This window comes from Pipistrellus hanaki, assembly GCF_964339955.1.
Source record: "Pipistrellus hanaki genome assembly, chromosome: 4".
NCBI lineage: Eukaryota > Metazoa > Chordata > Mammalia > Chiroptera > Vespertilionidae > Pipistrellus > Pipistrellus hanaki.
This window is the reverse complement of record NC_140506.1, coordinates 37,978,516-38,000,105: the sequence shown is the minus strand read 5'-3', so window position 1 is coordinate 38,000,105 and position 21,590 is coordinate 37,978,516. Positions and strand designations below refer to the sequence as shown.

The window sequence follows — 21,590 nt, the reverse complement described above, 5'->3', positions numbered from 1 at the left end:
GGAGCTTACAGCTAATCTACAGATTGCTTTGGGTGTAGGATATACTGTCTTTTAAAATTAGCTTTGCAGCTACCTGAGCTCATACATTTTGTGGAACTATTTCATTGTTTCTCTCAACATTATACTACATATACCAGTCATAAAAAAATCATTCAAAAAGAGAAAAGTTTTAGGCAATTTTCAAAGTGGTATTTATCCTGGACATCAGAAATAAGGCCAAATTAGCAGCCAAAAGCTACAAATAATAGACACTTTAATGTAGGAAATACTGTTGCAGTGTCTATGTTGGGCAGGATTTGGTAGGATGGGAAGATGACAAACAGTGATGGGCTGGTGTGAGCAGCTGCTGGGAGGCCACATACCTGCCTGGGCCACTGCCGGCAACTGTAATAAAAGGACTAAACATACTCATTCTATGAAGGCCCACCTGAGGGATAAACCAATCAGCACTAAGATGGTAGTTTCAGGCATAGGCTTAGCATCTCACTGAGAAGCTGTAACAGGAGACAAGCAATAAAAATAGGTAGCAAGCACTGTAATGTGAAAGACAAAGATCCAATATCAAAAAGATTTCCTGTCAAGACACACCTGAGTCTGTAGACACATTCATACACCAGGTAGATACGCTGATAATATTTATGTCCCTTTGCAAAGCATAGTATACATGTACTAGTTATGTACAAGCACAAATGGTTTGAAATTATTTGGGGACTCATAAACAGTAAGTCACACAGAGTGACTCTGTTAATCAGGACCTCTATAAGTAAGGCCCTTGGAAAAAAGGATACCAAAAGCCCAAAATCCATGGCAGGACCATGGTATTCTGGAATGTTGGCTCAAGCACATTAAAGGTAACACACAACCACTTAAGAGAAATATGATTTTCCCCTACCCATTTTGTTAAATTACAGATCTGTGCAGATGCTGCTGGAGAGATGTGGAACAGGTAAAATTGCTTTCAGTAATATTTGATATCCAAAATAGTATCTTTAAACATGTAATCAATCTAAAAATTAATGACAGTTTTTTTTTTATTTTGTATTAAATCTTCAAAATCCAGATGTATTCCTGCATATGCATCAGAACTACTTGGTCAGTATCCTGGGGAGTGAAGGCCAGGAATCTGCCCTTTAAATAAGCTTTCCAGGTAATTCTTATAATCAAACATGTTTAAGAATAGTTGTGCTGATGTACCCTAGCAGGTTTGACTCAGTGGATAGAGCGTTGGTTGGCCTGCAGATTTAAGGGTCCCAGGTTCAATTCCAGTCAAGGGTACATACCTTGGTTACAGGCTCCTCCTGGAGGCAACCAATCAATGTGTTTCTCTCACATCGATGTATCTCTCTGTCTTTCCCTCTGAGTCTCCCCCTTTGGGTGGAATGGTGTGAAGCTGTATATTATTTAACTTATAATATATGTTATCATGACTGATTCTATATATTTAACATAATTTATAATTATATTACTTTATAATTACCTTATTAAAATGTAATGGAGTATAACTCTCTATACCCTGGTAGAATGCCAAATGTGGAACCAATACCCAGAGGGGTACTCAATAAGATATTATATGTATAATTTTTATATTTATTATGTTAACTGCAATTTTAATTAAACAACATAGTAACTATAAGCCTAAAAATGATTAACCTCAGTTTTAAAGGCTTAGAAAGCTAAATAATGAGATAACACAATTACTTTTCCAGAATGATCTTCAAAAATTCCTTTACAGGCAGCTAATAAAACATCAAAATTCAATATGCATACATTTGTAATAAAAATGCTTCAGTTAGAAAAGGCCATTTCTGTTTTTAAAGACTTTCTTGGTATTAGATAAGACTATCCTCTTTACTTGGAATATGACTGTACTGCCATATAAAAAAACAACATTTACAAAGCAGTATCTTTGAAAAGTGAAGTGCTTTCCTATTAAGTTTCTAGAAACCACAGAAGTAAAATCTGAAGTTTACAAATTTATGACCCAACTATAATTGGCCTGTATAATAAATAATAAACCTCAGGCTCAATATGAGAGACATCATCATCATCATCCAGTATAAAAGCTGCATTACCAATGCTATGAAGAAAGCAAGACCATTTACTTGTTAGTTTTCCCATTCTGTGCAAGGCAAGGCCTCCTCTTCATCCTCCGACTCGGGGGATGCTTCTTTGATTCTCCTGAGAGCTTCATGGATGCTCCGCGTGAGAGGGTCTGTGTCAGGCAGAAGCGTGAAGGATTCTCTCAAAACTTCCTTCTGTACTTTCTTCAATTTTACCCCCTTCCTTATTTGTGCCAAGATATTATTACTGTCATCTTCATCAGGAAAAGGAGGCAGAGTTCGTTGTTCAACCTTTTTCAGATGAAAACTACCACGTTTCAAGGAAGCTAACACCTCATCCATGGGTGAGCTCACTTTAGAAAATGAAAGAAAACAACTGTAGTTAGGATAACACATAAAGGCAAACTACTACAACCTCTAAAGACTGTAGGACTTGATAGCCCATGACACTGGAAACACCATCTACAAAATGGACCATGCAGTGTGACCAGAAGGTTCCAAAGCACAGGGCATCCTAATTACACTTACTAAAAAGAAATTCAAAGACTCAATTCCATGTCAGGTATTATTGGTATTCCTATTATTTCCCATGTGAGAGAAGGGAACAGATTGGGAGCTGGAAGGTGGACTTTAGAAGTATCATGGGTGAGACTTATGAAGGATTTCTATCAATATAATGCACCAGCCCAACCCAGAAGTGACTGGGTTATACATTTAATTTTCAAAAATTAATTTTGGTTCATTATAGTGATTATACTTTGCATTTAGTTGTTTTACACATGAAATTCTACTTGGATTAAGGTAAAAAATATTTTACAGGATAGTATTTCAGATTAAAGTATAATATGCAAAATGTTCTATATAATATTCTATGCAAGCTAAAGCACCTTGAGGGCCAAGATTTTATGTTCTTTAAAAAAAAATAGTTTTAACAAAATATGACATGTAAGAAATTATTCATATTACTCCTTATTTTTCTTTGATTCTTTATATGGAGTATACCAAGATCCTCAATAAACACGTGACCAAATGTTACACTGTCCTGCCAGTGCCACCCTAGTGTGATAGTTCTGACCAAATGACTTAAGCTTTCCAATGTGAATACCTTTCTTGTATTTCCCAGGTTTAAAATCACTTTCTTACACAAAAGAAGCTGCCTACTATGTATTACCAAATAGATTAAGTATCACTTTAGAAGATTTATTTTAAAAAATATGCCCAACAGCTAAAGGTACACACTTTTATATAGACATAAAGGTTATGTCTATAGAAATTTGTCTATACGGGTTGGTAAGAATTCTGCCCTGCTGTGATCTTGAAAACCTATTTGCTATCAAATAATGTCCAGAAATAAAATAATGTATTAAGCTTCGTAAGATCCTATGAAATAAAAAGTCCTTTGATTATGTCTCACTTTTTCAACAGATGAACATGAAAAGATCTCTTTAACTTACCTCTCCTTCTCTGCAAACCTTCAGCAGTCTTTTTGAGCTTCTTCCTGGCACTGACCAGCTGGCTGCTATCAAAGAGATGTGCTGAAGGGGCACTCGCAGATTTAGGGATCCTCTTCTCGTTCCCCTCCACTCTAGGCAGATCTTTCTCCAGTGTCTCTGGGATGTTGTCCTTAGCAACAGGCAGAGGTGGTGGTGGTGGAGGCGGGGGAGGAGGAGGTGGTGGAGGTGGTGGTGTTGGAGGAAGAGGTGGTGGGAGTGGATCTGTGGTAACAGAACCTGGTTCAAGGTCAATATTATTCAAAAGTGAAAGAGAAACAGTGGGGCACAGTTCCGAGGTAACACCGCTGAGAGGTAATGAAGTGGCTTCAAGTTGTACTAATGAAGTATCTTCAAGTTGTATGAGGCTTTGGGCTTCTGCTGTCTGTGATGACCCAAGCTTGCCTCTTCCTTTCTGCACCTCTTCACTTTTCTCTTCTATCTGCAGTGCTCCTGGCATAGAGTTGCATTGGTCCTCGCAGGGCACAGGACTGGCGGCACTTCTTGCATGAGCCAGTCGCAATCTGCTTGATTTAAATATAACTTGGCCAGGGTACCTCTAAAAAAACAGAAGTTATCATAACTGGTTAAATTATGTTAAAACAATTTATGAACAAATGGCTATTCTCCCTCTCAAGTGAAAGATGTTCTTTTGGAACTTTTGTAATTTTCAGGAAATTTTTGTAATAAAGTTATAGAGAAAACCAGAATACTAAAGTGTAGTAACTTTCAAACAGTTATCACCAAACTTAAAAAAAAAAAAAAAAAAAAAACTATTTTATTGATGTTTTACAGAGAGGAAGGCAGAGGGATAGAGAGTTAGAAACATCGATGAAAGTGAAACATCAATCAGCTGCCTCCTGCATACCTCCTACTGGGGATGTGCCTGCAACCAAGGTACATGCTCTTGACCAGAATCAAACCTGGGACCTTTCAGTCCACAGGCTGATACTCTATCCACTGAGCCGAATCGGTTAGGGCTATCACCAAACTCTTTAACATATGCTCATCATCAAATCCTTTATCAAGATCTTGTCATCTTCTTTTCGACTTAAGCAACTATTCAAAATTACCACTATTAAAAAACGGTCTTTACTGGATAAAATTATGAATTTAAACAAAAAAATAATAGAAATGCAAATTACACAACATAAATGATGTAACACATATGTATGCAGAAAGCTAAGGGATTATTATTTTTTTTTTTTAAGAATATTTTTTCCATTGATCTTTTTTTTTTTTTAATATATATTTTATTGATTCTTTACAGAGAGGAAGAGAGAGGGATAGAGAGCTAGAAACATCGATGTGCCCGCAACCAATGTACATGCCCTTGACCTGAATTGAACTTGGGACCTTCGGTCCGCAGACCGACGCTATATCCACTGAGCCAAACTGGTACTGGCAATTATTACTCTCTTACATTTATTTTCAAATATTTACAGATGAAATTTTAGGAGTACTGACTGACGTAACAATTCTAATTCTATATTTTTACTGCAGTGAAACCGAGCATTAATGCATTCGCTTAACTCAAGGCTTAACACCGTTTTCATTATAATACTAATAGGACTTTATAAAAAGCTTCCGACAGTGGAAATAAGGCTCCTGAGCAATTTACCAACTAAAACCATTCAGCTTAAGCACAGTTCAAAGAAAATATTTAGCTGCTATGATGTCAGTGTCAAGTCATGGATTCACTGGTAAGAAAACTGCTGAAGCATTTCCCATGTATGCTGATCCACTCTCTAATTCTGTCACTGATCATTTCCATAGATTACTACCATACACTGATGTATATGGAATCAATAACAAGTTGATGCTTGAAATGGAGAGCTAGCTGTAAACTAATTACCTTATAATTAGTTTATAATTCAAGGGGAATCCAGGCTTCCTAGTGGCCATTCCTCTTATACTAGACTGAAGTGGCAGCCAAGGGTCACAGGATATTAATTCTGGAAACATCAGAGGAAAGGTAGCCATGCAATCAAAACTTAATTACTTTCTAAACAACAAAGGGAAAGCCCAGTTTTTCTCATACAAAGAAATCTTATAGTAGTAGTGTGTATGTAGCAATGAAAAACAAAACAGTGTACTTTTATTACCTGTTTAAAAGTTCGAAGTCTATCCAGCGTTCTCTGTCTTTCTTGACTAACCCAAGCACTTTTTCTTTCTTCTTCATCATGTAATTTCTCTCTCTTCTGGTAAAAAATGAATAGTAATTCAATTATGATGTTTCCCATTTCTTTTTATCATTAATAGGAAAAAAGAACAGAGTTCTCCCAGTATGTCAGGTGGGTAACCCCCAAAAATGACGCATTAAACAAAATGTTTTATGGCATGAAATACTATCTGTTTTTAACAAATTATCATTTTAAAATTCATAATCGCAAAAATAATACTATTTTATTTTTTATTTACTCCCAATTGAAGAATTTTATTCTGTAAAATAGAATAAAATCTCTGAACTAGAAAATGTTTCATTTTTGTGGATCTGGCTTAAACAATTTTAAGTATGAAATACTTATAGCTGTTAATTCTGCTAACTCAAAACAGTGGACCTTAAAATAAATCAATAAACACTTGGTTAGTAATTTAGATATTACACATTAGGCCAGCCAATATAACCAGCAGTTAGAAAAAAATAAAAGTAGTTCCAGCATTATACATAAATCATTGCTTCACTATCATAACCTTATAGCTGGCAGTTATTTGTACAAAAATTTAAAAATTTTCTCGTATTGTCGAATCAACTAAAAGTGATCTAATTAAATCTCATTTGGCAGAATAAATATTAATTAAATGAAAAGGCTTTCTAGATAGCAAATTAGTTATGAAACTTACTAGGTGTACTGTGTGATGGGTTCTGTAGTTCTCTTCACTCTGAAGGTGCTGATGGAATTTTTCAGTGTGTTTTGCAATACAAATTTCCTATAAACATATAAAACGTGTTTTAATATAAGTGGAACTTAAAGATTTAAACAACATATCATGGTTTACGTGATAAGTCACATTTTAACATATAACTGCATGGCAAAATATCAAATAAACCACCTCTGGTTTCTCATTTGTATACTGAAGCAGCATAAGCCAAATAATCAGGATCTTAAAAAAGAGATTTCTATCCAACTATTAAAACTTCTCTAGCATTCCTGATTTCCCTTTTTTGGAAATTGGGCAAGAGAGTGGAAGAGGTGTTCTTATATAGTCTCAAAGGTCTCTTTCAGCTCTGAAAGTCTGTGGCCACAATATTCTGTCTTATTGTACTCCTTAAACTGTCTGGGCAAAAAGGATATACAACTCCTGGCTTAAAGTCTGTATTCCTAAACTCTCTCTGATGAATTAAAGGACATGATTATGCCCAGACTGCTTTGAACCATATTATGAAATCTTAAACTTCTGGCCACAGACTTTAGAGCTAAAAGAGACCTAAAAGACTAGAAAGTCAGAATTATGCTCTTTCTGAAATTATGCTCTCGTGAAAACAAAAAGGTAACAATAAAATGAGATATACGTGCTTCTTTACAAAATAATACACTGTCATTTGGCAATTTTAGTGGCACCACGCTAAATCTTCATTTTCCCTCTGTCCTTTTGGAAAGCCCTCCAGATGAAAGGGTTTCCATTAGTTCCCAACACTCTAGGAGCAATACCAAAGATTAGTCTTCTAATCAGAGAAAGGCATCTAAGGAATGACATTTTAAGCCAGTAAACTATTTTGTAAAGCAACTGTTGATATTATATTCCCCCCCCACACTCAGTTAAATCTCTTGCCTAACAAGTATTGACCATGAAATGATCTTGTCCAGGGCAGTCTCCCTGGGGGAAAAAGGCAGTCCCATAGAGTGACATGATGCAGTGGTATCCTGACTCAGGCTTCTCAGCCACACAGACCTCAAATAGAATCCTACCTTGCCCCTTACTAAGTACTTCTCCTTGGGTCATTTATTTAACCTTGGTTCCCTTGGTTCCAAAATGAGAATACAGGTCCACATCCCTTATCCAGAACAAAGGTCAGATATGTTTTGAAATTGATTTTTTTTCCAGATTTTAAAAAGGTGATAGGTTACATATATCATATTACCAAGGAACTCCAGCAGGATTCTGAAGCAGCACCCCATAATAAGTTACTTCATTTTAAAAGATGAACAAGTATTAGTGACAAACTAGCTTAGAATTATTAACTATAGATTAAGGATTAGGTAATAAAAGCAAAATTTAAAATTAAGGCTGAATGTCATAAATACATAACTTACTATACCTTTTTATTTCTGAGGTAGGCTTTCTTGGCTGAAACCCGTCCACGTCTTGCTTCCAGCTGGCGTGCTTTCTGCTGAAGTTTATGCAGCTCTTCTCTCTGTAAATGCACTGACGTTGCCATCTCTTCCTTCTCCAGCATTGCCTCCATGCTCTCATAAGTATCATAGTACACCACTTCATCTCTCTTTTCTGGTACAGAATAGCGACAGAGATACGGTTAAGAGCGTAAACTGCAGACAGAACAGGGTTCTCATCTACTTACTGGCTCTGTAACCTCAGGCAAAGCCATTATCTATAGATATAAAAGCCTAAGCGACCATTACGACCAGCTAGTAGCTATAATGCACACTGACCACCAGGGGGCAGATGCTCAACGCAGGAGCTGCCCCCTGGTTGTCAATGGGCTCCCACAACCCCTCCCCTTTGCTGAATTTGTGCACTGGGCCTCTAGTCTCTTATAAAGCATTCAATCTTTTGTGGACTTATGTGGTTAAATGTACACCATACCTGATATAAGTCTTTTGATGCTTTCTAATTGTGCTGTCAACAATAACTCTTCACACTTCAAGATTTCAAACTGTACTTCATACAACTGAAGTTGCAGGTCATAATAATCAGCTTCTAACTGATCCAATCGGGCTATGGCTTCTGTACCACCCTGCAAACTCTGCATCTGTGTTGAAAATAAAAATATTTCTAGTTGGTGGGGACAAGAAAAAAAAATAATGTTGTAAGTTCTAATTAGAAATAAAAACTAATCAGACAGGATAAATCCATAAAGCAATTATTCTAAGAAACTTGTGGGCAAGAATGAAGATTGGCTCTTTGGAAAAAGACAGGTGCAAGAAACTTTTCATGAGGCTGTAATGTGGGAATAGTTTTTTGGTTTGAGAGAGTTGAGTATTCTTCCAAAAACATTTCTTCTAAGAACATGGCACCACTCTTTGGCAGTTTACGGGGTTCAAGCCCAGAAGTTCCAGGAGACTCCTGGTACAGGTATCAATTTGCTGGGAACTAGCAGCACTGTGAGGAGGCCCTGGGCTCATGTGGCATGCTAAGGAGTGACTAACAAATGAAGTGGGGGGAGAACAAAGAGGAAAATTAGATAAATGCTTATGAGCTCAGGTGAGTCATCACCGGGGCTTCCAGAAGCCCAGGAACACACTTAACAGAAAGTCCTGGGCAGCCATGCCAGCAGACAGTGAGTTCTCATTGCTACAACATAACCCCTTCTGGCTGGTGAGGTTGGTAAAACATGTTAGCACATAAAAAAGAGTGTTTTTAAACAAAATTCCAGCCTTCCTTTACATTTTAGATATCCATCCAGTTCAATTCTTTTAATAAAAATTTTGAAATTCAAAACAGTTAAGCAGGGGTCTAAATGTGCAACAGTATACATTTTAAAAGAACCAGATGAATTGAATGCATTGCTATTTAATTTAATAAACATTTTATAAATAGTTAATAAGTTATCTAAGTTGTAAGTCAGTGATCCTGCTACACTAAGTAATATGAGTAACAAACAATAAATATAAAACAAACCCAAAATGGGTTTAATTATAGTTTCACATATGAGGGGGAATGTTGACGAAATGAAATCCTGCTGCTTTTGTCCTAAGTCATAAAAGAAGAATCTAGAAGTGATTTCTTTGCTAAGACTCCCCATCTCACTTTAAATTATAAACCCTTTACAGACTATCTTAGGGGTCTTGTCCAGTCTTGGAGACCACAGTCCCAGGATGCATCTTCCTTTGTTATTGGCACCAACACTGTCTGTGAGCACAGCATTCAGACAGTGTGTGATTTTAGAAGGCTCTAATGCTCTAAGTGGGGAATTATAGTCAGTAAAACCTCAGTTTGAATCACTGAAGGTATCATTAAAAACCTTCATCTATGATCAGTTCTGCAGTGATGGTCCAGTGCAGGCTGTTCCATCTTTACTACCTCTAGTTCTCACCAGCCAGAAGTAACCATTTATCTGCCACTTTTATAACATGTGCTAATTACCAGACTCCTGTCCCATACTTTGGCTAAGAAAGGAAGTTCAAAGTCCCCTGTTGACATACCTGTACATTGTCAGCTGCCTCAACTGCAAGTAGAACAATACTCTGATTCCTGCCCAGGGCCCAAATACCTTAAAAGCATTTGAGATGACTAATGATACCCGAGTACAGCAAATAGCTAAGAAAGGAAGGGTGTTCTTTTACAACAAGTGATCTCACCCCCAATTTTCTGGCTTAGTGAGTTCTATTCAGAGCAATAGAGTCCGGACGTGTACTTGACATGGCTGGGTTCAAAAGAAGGACAAAACCTCATAAGAGACAGAAGCACAAGACAAGAAATCTGTTAAGTACCAAACTCTAAGAAAACAAACAACAGGGCAGTGATGGGTCTCAGGAAAAGTTAAAGAGATGTAGAGAAGACTTCCATGAGATAAGCTAATGAAAAGGGGGTTAAAGACAAGCCAGGGAAATTTTGAGAGCGCAAAATGGTACTGTGAGGTTTATCTATATTTCAACATGGTGAAGAAATTCTCAGTAAAAGGCATGGAGAGGTACGCAGAGGCTACACTGCTCCAAATCTCTTCCCTGTTAACGTCTGAAATTTCCAGACTGACTTTTTTCCTGGCGACTAATTCAGCTAACAGCCACAGAACTGAGGGAATGGGAATCCAGAATGGGAGGAGCACTAACTGTGAGCAATGGGGCCACACAGTGAAGGAAGGGGCCACACAGTGAAGGAAGGTGCCACAGATGGAATCTGGGGGTGGGGGAGTGGGGGCAGTGCTTCCCCTGACAAGAAGGAAGCCTAAAGAGCAGGTTAAGTGTTCAAGAAAAAAAGACAGTCAGTGCCAATGAAAAAACTGTTCAACTTTCACTCTTCTAAATACACTTTTGAAATCAAGACCCCAAACCAAACTGTGACTTCCTAAGGTAGCCTAGGTAGTATCAGCAGCATGCGAATGAGCCCAATTATACAAATTCCTACAGGGATGGTCTTTGCACTAAGACAAAGGAAGGGAGCACCATTCCAATAAATATAGAAAAGGGAACAAAGAAAAATGTTTCTGCGGTAAATCTAGCAAGGAAATGAAGTACAGAAAGTATTAGTCGACATCCATATATCCACGTAAGTACATCATACACTATTGACCCCACAGATAATCACCCCCCCCTTACACAATGATATAGTAGTTTTCATGTGTACCTATTTTCTGACTGTATTATATCTTAAAAACAAATGTAAAGTCATTTACATAACAAATGCTGGCCCTGTCCTGCCTTTTACCCTACTGTGCTAGAAAACAGTACAACATGTGAAGGGCTGTGAAAAACAGTATCTATGAGTTGAGCCAATATAGTAGCCAACAAGTACTCACTGAGCACTCACCACTATGTGAGTTACAGAGAAGATGGCAGTAAACAAGAAATGAAGCAAGGGTTCAAAGAGTAGTCATAAAAACAATGCACAGCATAAGAGAAATAACATTAAAGGCAAGCTCGACAAGCATTCAATCAAGACTAGCCCTTTGATGTGGAAAAGATGAAAAGAACATGAGACTTATAACTAGGCAAACCTGGGGTTCCACTATAACAGCTGCATGAATAGGGAAGATACATACAAACTGATAACCGGTTTGGCTCAGTGGATAGAGCTTCGGCCTGCGGACTGAAAGGTCCCAGGTTCGATTCCGGTCTAGGGCATGTACCTTGGTTGTGGGCATGTCCCCAATAGATGTGCTGGAGGCAGTTGATCGATGTTTCTCCCTCATTGATGTTTCTAACTCTCTAGCCCTCTCACTTCCTCTCTGTAAAAAATCAATAAAATATATTTTTTAAAATTCCACACTTCAGAAATATTTTAAAATTGGAAATATCCATAAATTATTTGATGTCAAAACCTAATCTCACAATCTATTAGTAGGGAAATATGATCTGACTTGATGTGAATCCCTATTTATTCCATTTAACATAAATATCTACATGTTTCATTACTGAAATGCTAACATTGGTCCAGTAGTTACATACCTTCAACTGGCTTTCTAAAATCTAAAAAACTGAGAATTCTGAAGCATATCTGGTCTTGGGGTTTCAGATAACAACTTATGGGCTTATAGCGCCAAGGATTATGATTGGGAATTGAGGTACTACACATAAAGCACTAAGGACAGAGCCTGAAATATTTAAAACTTTTTGTAACACCATCAAAATATAACTTAGATAGTAAAAATAGAATTTCAAATTAAGTAACATTAGAGTTTTAGAGTGGAACCTAGCTTTCTGTACTTAAGAGACTGAAATGTCTACTGTACAGATATGATGAAACAGACTCTATCTGCTTACTGATAAACAAATTAAAAACACAAAACCAGCCTCTCTGCCTCATGTTCCTGAGGTTGAAACTTTTTGGAAAGGCCCATACGAAAAACAAACATCTTAAACATGGGAATTACATTTTCACCACTTCTGTATTCCCTTCCATGATACATGCACAGTTAACTAACACAGATCACAATAATAATAGCTAATGTTTATTTTTGGGTTCTTTTCTATGCCAGGCACATTGCTAAATGATTTATATACATGAACTCATAACTCTCCTAGAAGGTATATATTGTTTTTATTTTATAGAGAAGTTAAGTAATTCACTCAAGGTGGGATCTGTAACTCTGTCCAATTTAGCAGCCACAAGCCATATGTGGCTACTTAAATAATTTAAAATAAAAAATTCTGCCCCTCTGTCATATATGCAACATTTCAGGAGCTCAATACAAATATGGCTAGTAGCTAAGCTTATGGGAAAGTGTAGATGTAGGGCATTTCCATCACTGAAGGAAGTTCTGCTGAAGTTTTCTGTCTATATCATAAGTTCATGCTCACTATAGTATAAGTGCTCAATAATCTCTATATATATAAAAAGCCAGGGACCGGAATGCTGAAATGACCAGTTGCTATGACACCCACTGTGGCTGGCCAACTGGCCCAATTGGGGGTGGGACCGATCGGCCAATCACCTGTGCGCCCCCCCATCGGGGTGGGCTAACTGGACCCTCCCCACCCACGTGCATGAATTTGTGCACTGGTCCTCTAGTTAATTACTAGTGACTTAAATAAACTGACATAGAGGGCTATAACCTCAATTAATCATAATTTAGCCATATGCTTTTAGGAGAAAGACAAAATAATGAAATAAAAGGAACTAGCCTAGGGGTTGGAATATATAATCAGCTCAATATTCTAGAAGTTGCCGAAACCGGTTTGGCTCAGTGGTAGAGCATCAGTCTACGGGCTGAAAGGTCCCGGGTTCGATTCTGGTCAAGGGCATGTACGTTGGTTGCGGGCACATCCCCAGTGGGGGTGTGCAGGAGGCGGCTGGTCGATGTTTCTCTCTCATCGACGTTTCTGGCTCTCTATCTCTCTCCCTTCCTCTCTGTAAGAAATCAATAAAATATATTAAAGATGGAAGATATGTTTAAAAATTTTTTTTTTAAATATTCTAGAAGTTTATGCATATTCATAGAGATGACCTCAAAGAATCAGTTTTAAAAATATGAATGGGAATGGTTAAAATCCTCTGCCAAGACAAGAAAGCACATTGGTGTAGTTTTTAGAACTTTCAACTACAAGGATTGGAATCCCAAGGGTTTTCTGGTTAATTCCCTATTACCAAGAGAATATGGTCAACAGAAGGTAACAATCCACAAATTAATTGATATATGTGATTTGTTTCATGATGGCATCTTAACTTTAGTATCTATTTCAACTAATAACTATAAAGAGAATCCCTTATTTCATTAATATCCATTCTTTTAATGACACTTCTTAAATACATCCTATTCCTAAACTTGTGTCATTATATGTAGCTTCACCTTGTTCAGTGGTTTAAAATGTATCTGATGTGATCTGTAAGTAATATTTGAAAGTAAAGATGTATCTGGATAGACTGCGCTATTGTTTTAAAATCTGGATTGATGGAGAATATACTATTGAAAGTGTAGAATAAAATAGTCACAACTAATTGAACTCACCCTTTCAAAAGTATCGGACCAAAAGGGCAATGATATTTTCAAGAGTTTTTGATGGAAAAATTTGAACACCAGCAGAGAGAGGCTCAGATACAGATGAACTGGGAACCCACTAAATTTGTGTGCAAAGCTATGCATATGCGTATTTCTGAGTGCAGGATTCCTTGCTTTCAAATCATTAAAGGGACAAATTGTCTGTGACCTAAAGAGGGTAAGAATGGCTATAATCAAGACTCAGAAACAGTTAAAAAAGAGATAGAGTAAAAGGCATCATACTTATTCTGAATACTAGTGTAAAGAAAATTTTAAATTTAAACAGAATTTTGCTTGCCCAGATGATATTTAATATTTCAATGTTAATTTAAAAATTTTGTTTCAAGTTCAGCATTATATTCATGTCAAATATTACTAAATAATTTTCAATTTAATTCCTATTTTTAAAGTGTTTTGTCACATCAGGAAGAAGTCTTTTGTCTTCAAAATAACCTAAGGAAACACAACATAGCAACATTTTTTAAAAGAACAAAAGTCTCCCCATCATTTAAATCACAGGGTAGTACTCTATCACAAGGTCTTCACTGGCATTTGTTTGGGATGGGCTTAATAACTGACATTTGTACTGTTTCTCATGAGTAATGTGGTCACCTTAAATTAACGCTAATAAAACTGTATAGTAAATCATCACAGACGCACATAAAAAGCAGAATGCATATATTACATACACACAACAATCATAAACCTGGCAAGAATGACTAACTGGCAGTTTTACCAAAACCTTTGAAGATTCAAACACACTACAGAATGTTAAAAAACAGACTGTTAAGGTAACAGGATGGCCCCAAGGAAAATGACCCCACAGATAATCATATCCCAGATTCTCAGGGCCCAATGTAGCTTTCTCTACCACCCTAGACCAATTCCAGTAAGAATAAATGTTCCTGCAATAGCAAGTACTGCAATACTCTCAGCAGCTCTTTTAGGCACCCTAAAACAAACACAACAAAGTGCTGATGAATGCTACAACATGGATGAACCTTGAAAAATGCTAAATAAAACAACCACATATTTTATAATTCCATTTACATGTCCAGAATAGAAAATTTAGAGAGACAGAAAGTAGATTAGTTATTGTCTTGGTCTGGGGGAGGGTGGGAGAGCAGATGAAGAATGACTACTTGCCGAAACCGATTTGGCTCAGTGATAGAGCGTAGGTCTGTGGACTGAAAGGCCCCAAGTTCGATTCCGGTCAGGGGCATGTACATTGGTTGCGGGTACATCCCCGGTGGGGGGTGTGCAGGAGGCAGCTGGTCGATGTTCCTCTCTCATCGACGTTTCTAGCTCTCTATCTCTCTCCCTTCCTCTCTGTAAAAAATCAATAAATTAAAATAAAATAAAAAAAAAGAATGACTACTAATGAACACAGGTTTACTTTGGGGGTTATGAAAATATTCTACAGTTGATTGTATTATGTCTCAAAATATGATTTAAAAATCATTTTGAGCTACAAAGTACTACAAATCTAATGAAACAAATAATTTTATTCTTATCTAATCCTTCTGAAGTATAATTCCTCTCTTAAAATAGCCAGTATTAAACTGAGGGGGACATTTTTGTTGGGCAGAATTCTAATAAGCAGAAAATGGAGGCAAAGGAAAAGGAAGAGTTAAAGATGATCCTAAGGTTTTGGGCCTGGGATGTCTTGAAGAATCATGTGCCCTTAACAGAAAGGAGAGATTTGAGGAAGACCTGCTAAGTACGGAAATGAAGGAGTTTGGTTTTAGAAATATTTCATATATGACATATTGGCCCCAAAAAGTGATTTCATTTCCTCCCCCAAAAAATGACTTAATAATGCATGATATAATAAATTGTTAACCATCTATCTCAGTAAGGTAAAAAATGGATAAAGAAAAGGAAAAGCAATCCAAAATTTAATGATTTGACTGCTTTTCATCTTTGATATATTTTGAGTTTTAACTCTGGGTACAATGGACAAACTGAATAGTTGTGCCTAAAACATCAAAGGTTACTACCTACCATCTAGAACACCTGCTTAGATTCATCCCTAACACTAGTTTTAATCTTCATTCACTATTAAAACTATATACTTTCCTGATTTTCAAAAATACTGCATTCCTACACGATATCATTTGCTTCTTCTTATACTTAGAAAAACTATCAGCATACACAAATGTAGATATTTAAGTATTCTTTTATAAAAAGCTATTTGTTCTGGCTAAGTTTAATAAAACATAAAATATATAAAATATTTCAAAACTAATGGTTGCAATATTTTCAAGCAAGATTTGGGCATCAATGGTATATCCAGTGCTGTTTTGGACCCTACAAGGAACACTAAAACCATTGATAAAAAGGATGAAAAAAAATATAATTTTAAAAAGTTCATTTTAGGTAGGTTTTAAGAAACCCTTTTCAAGGATTTCTATAGCTTTTTTTCCTTTCTTTTTTGTATCCATAAAGAGAAAATTGAAGCCCAATCAAGAAAATTGGACCTCTACTAATCTTATTTTGTTCCAGAAGAAATAAAATGAAAGTTCTAAAGGTAATGGTCTAAGCATAATATAATCAAGTCTAACAAAATGTTACTGCCTTAGTATTTTTGCTAAATTTCCTTAGGGAGTGAAACTTTCTTAATAATTGTCAGAAAGCTTTGAACATTACTAAATTTTAAAGAAAGCAAAGGAATTCTAACGTAGACCTCCTTTTATCTGAACAGTGCACTGATGCCTGTATTTCTATTGTGATGCTGTGAAAATACCATATGTATCTATTCTTTTAGTGGCATCTCAAATCATAGGCCCCATCATGAGTATTATTGTCTAATGGAGTCAGTGCAAAATTATTAGTTGACTGTAGAATCAGAAAAATGTCAATCTTATACAAAGATAATATTAATTCTTAAGTTGTAAAAATTTTTGTATCTTTCCGTGTTTTTGTTACCTCTTCTTTTAGTGCATGTTTCCTCTGTTCCAAACAGATCTCTTTAGCTCGCATCATCTGCAGCGTCTCCTTAGAAACTGCATACTGGAGTTTCTCCATACGTTCAGCAGCTGCTGCCCAAGATGCTTTACCAAACTTCTTCTGATCTGCTCGCATTCGATCGTACACAGCTATTAATAATAATTTTTAAAAGACATTAACAACTTGATACTAAAAAATTTGAAAGACTTAGGTTTCACTAACCACCTACTCAAAGATAAACACCCAAATCTTACCCCCATGGTAAATTACTTATTAATGGCTCTAAAATATTATTCAACAATATCTTAGATTCTAATGTCTTCAATAAAAATTTTAAATAATTTTCCTCAGAAATAACTTTATGAAAATGAAACCAGGTTGTCAGATTAACTTTAAAAATGCTCTTTTACATGTCCAGTGTCATTACATTTCAAAGTTTCTATATAAACTTTAATCTGTGAAGGTTTATACATTTTTCCTGGTAATGTTAGTTGAAATATTCAAGGTTATTTAAAATTATTTAAATCCTACTAAAATTCACTTCTTCGGTTGACCTTATTTCCTGTGACCTTGAGAAAGTGATTTGTTAATTCTAAGAGTTTAAAAAATAGATTCCATATAATTCTCTACATACATAAACAATGTTATTATCTGTGAATAGGAAGGACATTATATTTCTTCCTTTCCAAACTAAATACATTTTATTTCTTTTTCTTACCTCATTACAACAAGCTAAGACTTGCTTTTTTAGCACGTGATGTTATATTTTGCCGAATGCTTTTTCAACATCTACTGATATACTGATCATGCTTTTTTCTTATTAAGACTAGAATTTCTCAACACCAGCACTTTTGACATTATAAGCCAGAAAATTCTTAGCCATTATGGTGGGCTGTCCTGTGCAACATAGAATGCTGAACATTCTATGGCCTCTGCTGGCTAGATGCTAGTTATTCATTATGCTGTTGTGAAAACCAAAAATGTCTCCAGACACTGCTTCATGTCCTTTTGTGTAACACAATCACACCCAGTTAAAAACTACTGCTTTAGACCTGCAATACAGTAGCATGCATTGATTGGTTTTCACATACTGAATGAGGAAAGAAAAACTCCATTTGGTCATGATTGTTAATTTTTAAGTATTTTAAAATTTGTCAATATTTTGTTGAGGATTTTTGCATCTATCTATTAGAATACAGGTCTATAGTTTTCTTCTTTTTTTGTGTAGTTTTGGAGTTAGGGCATTGCTGGTCTCATCCTAATAAATAAAAACCCAGAGTTTCAAAAGTAGCAACAGCATAAGTGTCAGACACTTTTGCCAGCATCTGTGCACAAATCAGTCACATCAACATTAAAACATAAAGTATTACTAAAACATACCTTAAAAGAATGAAGAAAAGCACTTCATTGTCAAACACTACATGTTAACTATAATTTCATCTATCTAAAGCATTTTTTTAAATCTAAGAAACAAACCATATTTAATTTATTCTTTAACAAATAAAAATCACATATAATTATTGACAGTTTTTATTACAGCTATCAAATTTCACTTTGTATGGAAGTGAAACATCTGCATAAGAACTTGAACACATTCTATACCATATTAATCACCAAAACAGATAAAAGATTTGAAGATTAAATAATAAAGCTCAAAACCTATTAAAAGGAATAATGTCCTTTCATAACCACAAAGGTAAAACATAAAAAGCCCACAGGTGAACTGAACAAGAAATGTGTAGGACCCAGATAAAAAACAAAAACCAAAACAAAACAAAAAACTTAATCAACTTGAATAAATGTCATGATATACCAAAAAATATCATCCTATGTTTATTTAATAAATAAAGCATTTACTCTTCCTCATAAATATTAAAATCCTTTTTCAATCCTAAAACATTATAGTTTTGATCAGAATTATATTAGTTTAGGAAAAAATAATCTTAATTAAAAAAAAAAAAAGAGGGTATGTGATTTTTTCAAAAGGTTTATAATACTATTTTAGTGAAGAATAATTGAGTATAGCCAAGATATTTTGAAAAACAGTGAGGGTTTAACTGATAAACTTTGTTAATAAATTTTGTTATAAAGTTACAATTACAATATAAGAACAGAAAAGAGTGTAGAAAGAAATCTAAGTATATAAAAGGATTTTTAGTAGGCTTTAACTATTTGAAGGAACACAGAAACTTACTTTAGAAATTACAAGTTAACATAATTTAAAGATTAAAAAGGAAATCATTCTTAAAAGCTGATGATTTTTAAAGTGAAAAATGTTAAAAGAAAATTTAGGAATAGATATTTGCAACAGATGTCAAAACTATACAACTATAATAGAAATATAATAAAAATATCAATGAATATATTAGGAGCTCTTATAGAGCAATACAAAAAATACCATAGAAAAATAGGCAAAAATGTTAACTGAAAAAAAAAAAAAGAATATGCGAATACCAATTATTACATGAGAACAAAAAAGATCAACATTCAGTAACCAAAGAAATGTAAGATAAGAACATGATACCATTTTCACTTATCAAATTATTGGTTTTGTGTGTTTTTATGACAATGCCAAAGGATGTGGAGAAATCAAGAAAAGTATTCTCATTCTGCACTGGCATTCTGAAGGGATAAATTGCTTTAAATTCAACTTAAGAAAATGTGAATTTGATGAAAGAATAACCTGAATGTTAACCTGTTTTAACTGCAGGTAAAGAGAGTAACAGATTATTAATATAATGAACAGCTCTGAATTTGAATTGCATATTAAGGAGCCACTGAAGAACTTCTATGGCCACCTATGGAAGGAAGGTGAACCTTCACAGAGTTTGCCCTATGTCTCATTTGGCTTGTCCTGATTTGTGTCATTTATAAGTCCTAAGAATGTGCTTTCCTGAGTTCTTTGAGTTATTGTATTGAGTTACTGAACCTAAAAAAGTTATGGGAACCCTCAAATTGGTAGCAAGTTGGTAGAAGAGCAGATGGCCTGAAAACTCCCCACCCCCAAATGAGGGAGTAGTACCTGAGATGAGGATAGTCATGTTAGAGACCTCTGTGCCTTTAAATTGTGGGGTCTGTAATGTACCCGAGATGAGGATAGTCATGTTAGAGACCTCTGTGCCTTTAAACTGTGAATTAGTGTCAAAACTAAATTATACTATATCAATATCCCATTACTAATATATCTAAAAATGATTAAAAAGATATAACTTTATTAATAGTGATCTTCCTTCCAAACTGTTCAGACTATTAGTGGTCTTTATATGCTTTTCAACACAGTTAATGTGAACATAAAATATTTAAACAACTCGTTTTCAAAGTTAAACAAGGATAATTTCATTGGGAAACTTACCTTTTTGAGCTTTAGCTGTTATTTCAAAATATTTGACAGTAAGATCTTGAATAGAGAGCACAGCCATGTGAGCTTTCCGCTGCCAATCAGCATCTTCTTTTTGTAAACTTTCAATTCTTCGGGGACCCAGATAATCATTCTCCATGGAAATCTTTAGAGAGAGAAAAAGAAAAATTAAGTTCTGCCCAGCCGGTGTTGCTCAATGGTTAGATGTCACTCCATTAACCAAGAGGTCACTAGTTCGATTCTAGGTCAGGATACATGCCCAGGTTGTGGGCTCAATCCCCAGTAGGAACCATGCAGGAAGCAACCAATAGATGATTCTCTCTCATCATGGAAGTTTCTATCTCTCTAACCCTTTCCCTTCCTTTCTCTAAAATCAATAAAATAAAACACTTTTAAAAAGTTATTTTCTTTCTTTGATTCATTTCTTAAACATTTACTGAATGCTTACATCAGGCACTGTGCTTGATTCTAAAATAAGGAATACTTGTTTTCCCCTGCTTTAGAGTGCTAGCTATTAATTAATAACACAAGAAAATTAACAATGATCAATAAATGGTGTTGGGAAAATTGGACAGAATCACAAAAATAAACTCAAAATGGATAAAGGACTTAAACTTAAGATGGGAAACCATAAAAATACTAGAGGAATCCACAGGCAGCAAAACCTCAGACATGCTAAAGCAATGTTTCTATCACTCTCTCCCCCTTTCTTTCTCTCTGAAAGCAATAAAAATGTGTTGTTTTTTTTTTTTTTAAATGATGAGACTAAACAGTGGTAATGGCGAAAAAGATACACACTTATACACTACTAGTGAAACTATACAATGATCAAAACATTTTTGGGGAAGTATTTTATGATACCATACTTTTTGAAGATATATAAGACAATACCTTCCAAAAATAATAACCAGAGTGTTCATTGCAATATTGTGCAGAGATATAATTTCAATTACATAAAAGAATACCTAGGGGAAAAAGGACAAAATATGTAAGGTGTATTATTATTGATGTCATCTTTTGGTAGTAAATTAATGGTAATATTTTTCTTCCTGTTTAAAATCTGCACTTTCCAAATCTTCTTTATTATATTATACATATCTTTTATAAGCATGAACAAGAAAAAATGCTTCTATCTTTTCTTGGGTTCACAAATCATACCAACTAGACAGGCTAAAGACACACTATCCCAGAGGTTTCCTGTTTCTAGTCAAGCAAACAATGAGTCCATGTTTTCATATATCAGGCCAAGAAAGAGGCAAAATTATGAGACCTCTTTTTCCCAGTGCAGTGGTCGGCAAACTGCAGTTCTCAAGCCACATGCGGCTCTTTGGCCCTTTGAATGTGGCTTTTCCACAAAATACCATGTGCGGGTGCGCATGTACAGTGCAACTGGAACTTCGTGGCCCATGCGCAGA

At 35.4% G+C, this 21,590-nt stretch overlaps 1 protein-coding gene across 1 annotated transcript in view; it reads right to left on the bottom strand.

Annotated features, from left to right (window-relative positions):
* Positions 1-21,590, bottom strand: part of JMY (junction mediating and regulatory protein, p53 cofactor) — a 48,149-nt gene that overhangs the window by 6,654 nt on the left and 19,905 nt on the right. Inside the window, exons 3-10 of the mRNA XM_084881303.1 lie at positions 20,170-20,320; positions 16,797-16,966; positions 8,318-8,483; positions 7,812-7,999; positions 6,395-6,481; positions 5,656-5,751; positions 3,515-4,109; positions 2,103-2,413 (exon numbers count right to left, since the gene is read on the bottom strand). Coding sequence (XP_084737429.1) covers positions 2,106-2,413; positions 3,515-4,109; positions 5,656-5,751; positions 6,395-6,481; positions 7,812-7,999; positions 8,318-8,483; positions 16,797-16,966; positions 20,170-20,320 — 1,761 coding nt within the window. The 3' untranslated portion in view covers positions 2,103-2,105. The remainder of the gene's footprint in view (positions 1-2,102; positions 2,414-3,514; positions 4,110-5,655; positions 5,752-6,394; positions 6,482-7,811; positions 8,000-8,317; positions 8,484-16,796; positions 16,967-20,169; positions 20,321-21,590) is intronic.